This window comes from Syngnathus acus, chromosome 23 (assembly GCF_901709675.1).
Source record: "Syngnathus acus chromosome 23, fSynAcu1.2, whole genome shotgun sequence".
NCBI lineage: Eukaryota > Metazoa > Chordata > Actinopteri > Syngnathiformes > Syngnathidae > Syngnathus > Syngnathus acus.
This window is the reverse complement of record NC_051107.1, coordinates 6,023,384-6,032,239: the sequence shown is the minus strand read 5'-3', so window position 1 is coordinate 6,032,239 and position 8,856 is coordinate 6,023,384. Positions and strand designations below refer to the sequence as shown.

The following is an 8,856-nucleotide window of genomic DNA, read 5'->3' as shown; positions in this document are numbered from 1 at the left end:
CGTTTTCTTTAAACTGGCTAAATGTCAGTCCAATTAAAAAAAAACACACTTCTGCATAATGTATTTGCATATGATTTATTTTTTCCCCCCCATCTTTCTTCAACAGGGTGCGGTTTACTTCAGCATCTGGACAGGAAGTGACGTCACAGTAATACATGTACCTTCTTTCCCTTTAACCATTGCTGACTACGTCCTTCTATAAGTCTGTATCGTACTGCTCCCTGGTGGCCAATAAAGTACAAGAAAAGATACGAATTATATATTCTTAATTTTAAAAAAAAATACAAATATTTCTCAATGTGGAAAGATGATTTATGATGATTTGCGAGGTTACGAAACAAAAGGCACCACTGCACTAGTACTAAAAACCACCCAGCAATGTGTCTCTTGTCTCTGATAAATGACAGCCGAAAAAATGTAAACAAAAATTAAAAACACAAAATGTTCCTTGTACCAAAAGGTTCTTGTTACATTTTCCAATACCCATTGATTGAACCGCACCATATATTCACATATTTATGCTTAATTTGTACATGTATTCTGCGAGTCACACAAAAAAACAAAACGTCATGACTGAACTGTAGAGGTAGATGAATTGTCAGTTAATGACCCCCCCCCCCCCCCAAAAGAAAATATTTGCTTTGAAGGACTCCACAAAAATACACGGATGGCACACGGATGTAATAGTTACACACCACCTATAGACGGTATCTTTTTTTTATGTGAAATGAATCATTATCACGTCCACCACTTAATCACATCAAACATTTAAGTGTAAGAAAATTGAAAATTATTTATGAATGTGGTCCATAGTCTCATTTTTCCCCGTTAGGTGGCGTCATAAACCCGCCAAGCAACCCGTGGAGAGAAAAAAAGTGCCCAAAAAGAAGCAGCCAGTTCCAAGTGCTACTTTACAAATGAACAGACGTTCCGAGTTTCTTGTCCATCTCAACCATTTTTTGGGGTCTTTCCCATCATCTCTGCTCAGATTGGAATTGATGACGTCACAACCTGTAAATTCAGACATAACTTCAACATTACAATCCACCATATAAAACGTTGACAGTATTCACATTCCTCACCTTTTATAAGCATGTAGAGGCTGGCTTGCACGTTATATGGCGTTGTTAACACTTTCTGGGGAGAAATTGGAAGAGAAAGCGGGTTAAACATTTAAACAGGCGACATTACCAGTAGTGTCCACATGAGGGCAGTGTTGCACAAGCCTTTTCTCTTACAACGGCCCGTTTAGGCAGCAGCCAGTCAGGCCTGAGATCATAGCGCCACGTTCTGACAGTCATCCATTTCTTGATAATGCCCAGTGTCGTCGAGTTGCCATGCAACAGCTGACATCAAACCACGAAAACACTCAGACCCCTTCCGAGCGACTTACTCTCCACCAGAAGCTCGTCGGCCATGAGGCTGTCCTGGCGGTTGCCCAGCACGAAGGCGAGGAAGGAGAGGATGAGGGCGTCCATGATGCCCATGATGGCCAGTATGTAGGCCCAGCGCAGGGAGCAGGCGCCTAGCGTGTATTTGTCTGTCTGCTCGCCGCACATGCGCTTCACCTCATCGCTGTCCCAGCCGTCCGGGTAGATCATGCAACCCAGGATCAGACAGGTGCCTGCGGGAGAGTTCTGCTTTAGGCTTTCTTGATTTGATATCTGCAGTTGAATTTCCACAAAATTCCTTCAGTCATTTATGCTCAGTGCTGCGGAGGAGGGAAAAAAAAAAAGCAAGATGAAACGTTCTCAGCAATCAGGGATGCACAGCGGCGACATTTCCCCACGGCGTCGCATTCCTACTTCAAAGCTGGCCCCGAAATAAAAAATGAGGACACGCTTCAAATGTTCACAAGAATTCGCCTAGCAACAAGGCAGCCTTTAAATACAACATGAGGAGGACATCTCTGCATTGTTTGGATGTACTCGTATGCTGTTGTGCCTTATTTTAGTTTTAGCATTCCCTCATTGCTAAGTTGTCAATGAGCGGTCGCTTGGGGAGATGACTTACTGCGCCTTGAAAATCCTCATTAGTGAAAGGAGGTGATCCCCTTTAATCCACACAAGTCGTCTGCGCTTTACATCCATCCGCCAGCCCCCAAACCACCTCCAACGCTTCTAGCTGACTCTGCTGCATTGGAATTATGCTCATGTTGCATTTTGAAGGATTGTAAACAATAAGCTGCCAAAAGAACTGAAGCAAATGCAGGCCATAGTGTTCGGGGAGGTATGAAGACACCTGGACTGAATGCTCGGGTTTCCAAAGTACCTGAACCAAGGGATGCTTTTGGGGAGGGAGGGTACCAAAATAACTGAATCAAACTACAGGATAAACTTGTGTAAGGTATCATGACAACCAAATGGCAAGTTTGAGAAAAAACGGAACCACATGGGGATCAGTGATGCCCCAGATTGTCGTCTCACCTGCAGCCAGCTGCATCCACCCGCAGATCTTGTAGACGGTGCCGGTGCCGCAGAAAAAGAAGAGCGTGAAGCATCCGATGCAGCCCAGCACCAGCACCATGGAGGTGGCGATGAAGAAGGCGGCGGCCTTGAAGGCGCCGGACGGGATGCTGGAGAACTCGGCGAAGCTGCCCTGGCACGTCAGCTCCCGGGACAAGCCGCTGCCGATGCAGTAGTGGAAGAGACCAAAGTAGCCCGTCTGCGGGGTGTCTGCACCGTCGCCGATCCAGTAGGGCTGGATAAAGCACACCACGTTGACGATGGCGAACAGGATGGTGAAGATGGCCCACAGCACGCCGATGGCGCGCGAGTTGCGTACGTAGTTGGTCTGGTAGATCTTGGCTGCCTCCGAGGCGGGGAGCATGCTGGTGGCGCTACCCGCGTTTGGGGCCCCCGGCACCATCCTCCTCAGCCGCCTCCTGCCAGGAAAGATGCGCGCTCAGCTGCACATCCACGGCTCGTCCACCTCCTCTTCCGTCTTCACCTCTTGTCGTCTTTAGTCAAAGCATCACTTGACTTGACGCTGCTGCTGCGTTGCATGCATTCATGCAACGACGGAAAGCATCCCTACACAAATCGCTCCCGGGCTGTTTACTGTGCCCTCTCGACGAAGCCGCTGCAAACAGCCACTGTGGATATTTCAGGGATAACCCACATCCTTTAATCTTCGTCTGACGTCGCCTGTGTGTGTGCGCGCGCGCGCGGCTTAGTGCACACGCGCACTCGTTCGAGCACGTAATTACATCTGCAACGCATGAATGACTGAATAAACACAATTCATAGTGGTATTTCAAGCTTAAACGGCTGCCACGACCTGTGTAAAATGAATGTATATATTTCATTGTAAAGTATACATTTACTTTTTAATCTCTTGTATGTAACATAGAAAACTACATTACCCAGAAAGCCTTAGTAAAGAAACACTCTTGTGATTGGCTGATTGCGCTATTGCATTGTGGGTACCCGCGAAACTCGTCTTCTCCATTTCGATAACTTCGTTTTAACACCACTTAAGTTTATTATTAATATTGTTATAAATTCGCGGTATGTCGTCGCCACCTCCATGTTGTTAAAATATCATTTGCGCTACCAGTTGTCGTTTTATTCACCCTTTTGACCAGGCTTCCGGTGAAGTTTAAAGCCCCTCGTTGACGGCTATGCTACCTGAGCTAAGCTAACCAATTAATTAGTTTGGGAGTGGGGAGAAAAATGTCGTCGTCGTGGCTTCAGCAGCAGCGGCATCCAGGCTACGAGGAGGAGAGTCTGCGGAGGGTGGCCGAGCAGCTACCGTGTCGGGAGCCCCAAGCCGGAATGCTGCTGTTTCTCATGGGAGAGGTAAGCTGTCACTCGTGGCATGCGATACGATACAAACATGGAGGCAACATGTATGCTAAACACGTCCATACTAGTTTTGGATACTATATGTAATAATGATGGCTTGAAATTCCTTGTCGTATTTGATACTACAGCCTAAGCAGTACAGCTTGCCTTGCATCTTCATCTACGGTCATCGTGCCTCGGGGAAAAGTCACGTGGTGAATATTCTTCTGAAGGAACTGGAGGTAAGCGTGTGCATGTGTCTGTGTGTGTTAACGTGGAGCAATTGTTTCCAAGCTGTGCGGTCACCCTTGCAGACGCCTCACGCCACAGTCAGCGGCGCCGAGTGCATCTCCGCCACCCTGCTCTTCCAACAAGTCCTACTGTCCTTCTTTGGCGAAGACGCAGTTGCCGCTCTTCCCCGCAGCCCGTCGCTTTCCGATTTCGTCCGCATCTACAAGCAGCATTGCTCACGGGCCACCGCTGAGCAGACGCGTTACATCGTGAGGACACTGAAGAATCACTAGTGCGTCAAATCCAATCTTGTTTGTTGGCTTCAGTGTGCGTTTGTGGACTTCAGGTGCTGGAGAAAGCAGAGTTGCTGCGAGACATGGATGCTAACTTGCTCTCGACTCTTGTGCGTCTGCAGGAATTGGTGAGCATTTAACAATTTAACGCGACTCGTAGTAGGTTTTATTCATTTGAATATTAATTTGTCATATTTACTTTCTGTATAATGACTTTCTGCAGGTGGAGGACAACGTGAGCGTCCTGCTGCTCAGCGAGCTGGTGTGGGACACGTTCCGGCCAAACACGGGCTGCCTGGAGCCTCTGCTGCTTCACTTCCCCGACTACACTAAAGGTTGTTGTTTTTTTCCCTCACTCTTCACTCCGAATGTCGCCGTGGGATTTTCATTTGCACCTTCTCACACTGCACTGTTGGTGTCAACACCTGCTTGTCCAATCTATTGTATTCTGATTTCTTTTTACAAATAGCTGAGCTGCACCAGATCTTGTCCCGAGATAGACACCCATCCTATTCCGCCGACTTCTACGCCTCCTACATCCACATCCTGCTGGGCGTCTTCTACGCCGTGTGCCGGGACCTCAGAGAGCTGCGCCACCTGGTGAGTTGCGCCTCAAAAGTCAACATCTGCGTTGGACTCATTGTACTCATTGTTAATTTTTCACGTCAGGCTGCACTCAACTTTACTAAATTCTGCGAGCCTGTGGCTGAAGGGAAAGGTAAGTCACCTAAAGTAGCACAAAGTCGCTAACAATAGGCTAACGTTTGTGTGTGTGTGTCCAGCCACAGAGAGCGACACGCACAAGCTGTGGCGACACATCGAGCCTCACTTAAAGAAAGCCATGCAAACGGTTTACCTGAGGGAGGTATCTAGGTGAGTCGAGCCTTTAAGCCAGGGGCGTAAAACCCGTTTTTTTCGCGGGCCGCATAGCTTCTTTCGGAGGGCCGTTATGACTGTCAACCCAAATAAATGTATGAGCACCTCATATTATACATAGTAAAAGCTACCAAACAAACTGACAAATAACTCGTTTTCAAATCAGACGAGTCAAAACTGGTCAAATATTTAGATAAAAAGATATTAAAAGTGAAGACAATTTGCAATTCTAGTAATGACACACGAATTTGATGCACAATTTGTCTTGGCGGGCCACATAAAATGATGTGGCGGGCCGTATCTGGGCCCCCGGCCGGGCCTTGAGTTTGACACCTGTGCTTTAAGCGATAAATGTAGAAATCTTCAGTCAAAGTTTACCCTGGTGTGTGTTCCAGCCTCGAATGGGAGAAGATGCAGGAAGTGGAAATGGAAGCAAGCCCTTTAAGAGGTCAGTTTGCAGGGGCAGCGATGCTCCGATACCTAAAAATCTAATTATTTGAGTAATTTGATTCCAATGACTGAATGTGTCCCAATATTTTTTTTCCTGTCAGGTTTGTCTGCTCACAGCCATGTGGAGCTGCCGTTTTATTCCAAGTTCTTGCTGATCGCCGCCTACCTGGCATCCTACAACCCCGCCCGAACGGACAAGCGCTTCTTCGTCAAAGTGAGTCACGAAGGGAGATCAGTCCAAAATGTATTTTCTACAGATATAAAGCTAAAAATTGTGATTTACAAAATATCAACATTTAAGTCTAGTAAAATATACAACAATGATTACAATTTTGAATGCACTTCTCACAATGTCACCTTTTCCTTCCCAAAAGCATCACGGCAAAATAAAGAAGACCAACTTCCTAAAGAAGAATGAGAAGGTGAGCGCACAGAAACATTTTGTCCTTCCATGTACGTGTTCTGAAACTTCCCTAAGCTCGTGACATCATCCTTTGTGTACGTCTCCGAAGACGAGCAACCACCTGCTGGGCCCCAAACCTTTCCCTCTGGACCGCATGCTGGCTATTTTTTACAGCGTGGTGGACAGCAGGGTGGCGCCCACCGCCAGCATCTTCTCTCAGGTGGGCACGGCGCACTTGTCACCTGACTGGTAGCCACGGCGACCGACACCCTTCGTCATCGTTTCTCTCGGCTCTCCTTCTCGTTCAGATCTCCTCGCTGGTCACCTTGCAGCTGTTGACGCAGGTCAGCCATGTGGACCAGCTGGACTCTCCCAAGTACAAATGCGCCGTCTCCATGGACTTCATCTGCGCTATTTCCAGGTATGCGTGTGCGTGCGTGTGCGTACATGTGCGTACTCTCAATGTCAGCACACACGTACGCACACAATGTTATTTATCTTCCTAGGACGGTGAACTTTGACATCATCAAGTATCTGTATGACTTCCTGTGAGACATTTTCATTCGATCACTGTGTGGTCATTCCAAAATAAATTGCTCCACTTTCACAGAACTGTCGCCTCTCGTCAAACTAAGTATCAAACGATGAAAATTTCACGATGTGCATTTTTTAACGCACTCACCATGGTCTCCGTTCAATCCCGTGTCATACTGCCCCCTAGTGGCCGAATTGCACACGCCGCAAAGAACCGCACAATGTTCAAAAACGGTTGACCGCTTAGATAGTGTTAAAGTGAAATATAACTTGACAAATGTCAGCTGATCAAGTGACTTTATTGTACAAACGAGCAAACCAAAAGGCACTAATCAAAAGCAGCCCATCTCCTTGATCCGTTTCTACTTTGCGTAGCGGGCAGTAGCAGCTTATGTAATATTTTATAAAAATAAAAAGAGTACAAATACATGAACATAATCGCCTGTTGATTGTATCCACCGAATCCCTCCTTTCTGACTGGATTCAGTTTGAATGCAACTGGCAGTCAGTCCATGTTAAAGCATGTTTCCACGAAACCGGCATCGACGGACGGACGGCGGTGTCCTTGAGTCCAATTGACGTTGTTAAACGCTGTGTCGCCTGCTGTGGATCATAGCCACGATGTGCGCCAGGTCCAGACTCTTCATCATCACCTCCATGAAGTCGTCATCGGAGCGAGCGCCCGCCACAAACTCGTCCAGCGACAGCTCGCCTGTCCGACCGAGCGGGACGCAATATTAGGTACAGATCTGCGTATTGTGTTAGCCAACGCAGCCTCGTTTTAAATAATGGCAGAGGCTCTAAAAATATAGAAATCAAGGGAGAGCAAAATACCAATTGTAAATATAAATATGTAATTGTAAATCGGAGTTGTATTGAAATGAGTCAAAATCATTTTGCGTCCTCACCGTCACCGTTGATGTCGATTCTGTCAAAGACGCTGTTGGTGAAGTCCTCAGCCGTCACTTCCTGGTTCTCGTTGCCCGTAATGGCGCGAATGGCCTGAGGGCACAAGCAGCATCATCATCGTCACTCTTTCTTCCTCTGATTCTGACCAGTCAATTCTTCTCCAACCTTGATGATGTTGAGCAGCTCGTGTCGGTCGATGCAGCCGTTGCCGTCCACGTCGTAGAGCTTGAAGTACCAGCGCAGCTTGTGCTCCATCTTGCCACGCATCACCAAGCTGAGCGCCGCCACGTACTCCATGAAGTCAATGTAGCCGTCCTAAGGGCGTCGTTTCGGTCACTTAACACACAGCTACGGTAACTCCCCTCCTATTCGCCACTCACTACTCGCAAAGTCGCTGAAACAAATTCACCTATTTGCTTTTGACGAGGGTTTACTGAAAGGCCACAAGATGGCGCCAAAGTCATTGCCACATGTTGACGCGCGATGCCAGTGCATGTTTCCAAAATCCAATTGTCCTTTGCGTTTCCCAAAATTGAGTCCTAATTGGCCAATTATCCAAGCAGAAGTGTGTCAGGGAGTGCGTCAGCTCGCTCTCAGCTAATCTCACGAGTGATTACGATGGCGGCTCCCCCTCCCTTCCAGACAATGACCTCATCTCGGAAATTGCAGACGTCCCTCAATCCGTTGGTTAGGTTTTAATGAGACGCCCTTCAAAATATTGATGAGGGCGGGATTACTGCACGAGATGTTTGTGCGTGTGGCGTTGAATCATTTGGTAAAGGAGCCCTCAGAAAATTACAAGCCGCTCTTGGCGTGATGATGTTCACATCAAGAAACGCAGAGCAGTTAAGTTTTAGCACAATAAATATGATAGTAAAGTAAAAGCAGTTGCAATTTTTTTCCAGATAACTGAAATAGTCTTGTATAAATGCAAAATGAATCATTTAAAAAGTAGTCATTTCTATTCGTACAGTAAATGAAGTTGATCAAATAAAGTAGAAACAGTTGTGAAAATGTTAATAAATAAATTGCTGCGTTAATCCAGAAACAAATTGACTATAAGGGGATGCTTTAAAACATTGCCACCCCTTTGGAACTTTTGAAGCGGCTCCCCCATCCATCACGGCGGGACCTCCTGTAAATATTAAACCCGTACCTTGTTCATGTCGAAGGTGCGGAACATCTGCTCGATGTAAGCGTTGGCCTCCGTGTCCAGCCCGCGCAGGCCGAAGAACTGCTTGAACTCGTGCAGGGTGAGCTGACCCGACGGGCACTCCGTCATGAACTTCTTGTACCACAGGTGCATCTCCACCGCCTGCAGGTCGTCCACCGTGCTGCCCGTGGTGTTGCCCATGACGAGGAGACGGCGCGTGGC

At 47.2% G+C, this 8,856-nt stretch overlaps 3 protein-coding genes across 3 annotated transcripts; 1 reads left to right on the top strand and 2 right to left on the bottom strand.

Annotated features, from left to right (window-relative positions):
• Positions 1-59: 59 nt before the first annotated feature.
• Positions 60-3,151, bottom strand: lhfpl3 (LHFPL tetraspan subfamily member 3). Its single transcript, XM_037243461.1, has 4 exons — positions 2,427-3,151; positions 1,394-1,624; positions 1,083-1,137; positions 60-1,011 (listed from the first exon to the last, which is right to left on the bottom strand). Exons 1-3 carry the CDS (start codon positions 2,866-2,868, stop codon positions 1,115-1,117), a joined length of 696 nt encoding a protein of 231 aa, XP_037099356.1. The 5' UTR covers positions 2,869-3,151; the 3' UTR covers positions 60-1,011; positions 1,083-1,114.
• A 38-nt stretch (positions 3,152-3,189) lies between these two features.
• Positions 3,190-6,650, top strand: orc5 (origin recognition complex, subunit 5). The gene is made up of 14 exons (XM_037243416.1): positions 3,190-3,800; positions 3,935-4,027; positions 4,100-4,285; positions 4,363-4,437; positions 4,533-4,644; positions 4,779-4,909; positions 4,979-5,027; positions 5,092-5,182; positions 5,581-5,633; positions 5,737-5,849; positions 6,010-6,057; positions 6,148-6,258; positions 6,347-6,459; positions 6,545-6,650. The coding sequence occupies exons 1-14, from the start codon at positions 3,675-3,677 to the stop codon at positions 6,588-6,590; spliced, it is 1,347 nt and encodes a 448-aa protein (XP_037099311.1). The 5' UTR covers positions 3,190-3,674; the 3' UTR covers positions 6,591-6,650.
• Positions 6,651-6,852: 202 nt separating this feature from the next.
• Positions 6,853-8,835, bottom strand: guca1a (guanylate cyclase activator 1A). The gene is made up of 4 exons (XM_037243488.1): positions 8,638-8,835; positions 7,647-7,796; positions 7,481-7,574; positions 6,853-7,284 (listed from the first exon to the last, which is right to left on the bottom strand). Exons 1-4 carry the CDS (start codon positions 8,833-8,835, stop codon positions 7,157-7,159), a joined length of 570 nt encoding a protein of 189 aa, XP_037099383.1. The 3' UTR covers positions 6,853-7,156.
• Between the last annotated feature and the right edge of the window lie 21 nt (positions 8,836-8,856).

What these genes read in the sequence shown, in the direction of transcription:
- orc5 (XM_037243416.1), top strand. Translation starts at nt 3,675, where the DNA reads ATGTCGTCGTCGTGGCTTCAGCAGCAGCGGCATCCAGGCTACGAGGAG. An exon ending in GCCTGTGGCTGAAGGGAAAG is followed by an intron (nt 5,028 to 5,091) that starts GTAAGTCACCTA and finishes GTGTGTGTCCAG; the next exon opens with CCACAGAGAGCGACACGCAC. An exon ending in ACAAGCGCTTCTTCGTCAAA is followed by an intron (nt 5,850 to 6,009) that starts GTGAGTCACGAA and finishes CCTTCCCAAAAG; the next exon opens with CATCACGGCAAAATAAAGAA.
- guca1a (XM_037243488.1), bottom strand. Translation starts at nt 8,835, where the DNA reads ATGGGCAACACCACGGGCAGCACGGTGGACGACCTGCAGGCGGTGGAG. An exon ending in GCACCTTCGACATGAACAAG is followed by an intron (nt 7,797 to 8,637) that starts GTACGGGTTTAA and finishes CGACGCCCTTAG; the next exon opens with GACGGCTACATTGACTTCAT. An exon ending in AGCTGCTCAACATCATCAAG is followed by an intron (nt 7,575 to 7,646) that starts GTTGGAGAAGAA and finishes TTGTGCCCTCAG; the next exon opens with GCCATTCGCGCCATTACGGG.
- lhfpl3 (XM_037243461.1), bottom strand. Translation starts at nt 2,868, where the DNA reads ATGGTGCCGGGGGCCCCAAACGCGGGTAGCGCCACCAGCATGCTCCCC. An exon ending in GTGGATGCAGCTGGCTGCAG is followed by an intron (nt 1,625 to 2,426) that starts GTGAGACGACAA and finishes ACTCTCCCGCAG; the next exon opens with GCACCTGTCTGATCCTGGGT. An exon ending in CGACGAGCTTCTGGTGGAGA is followed by an intron (nt 1,138 to 1,393) that starts GTAAGTCGCTCG and finishes ATTTCTCCCCAG; the next exon opens with AAAGTGTTAACAACGCCATA.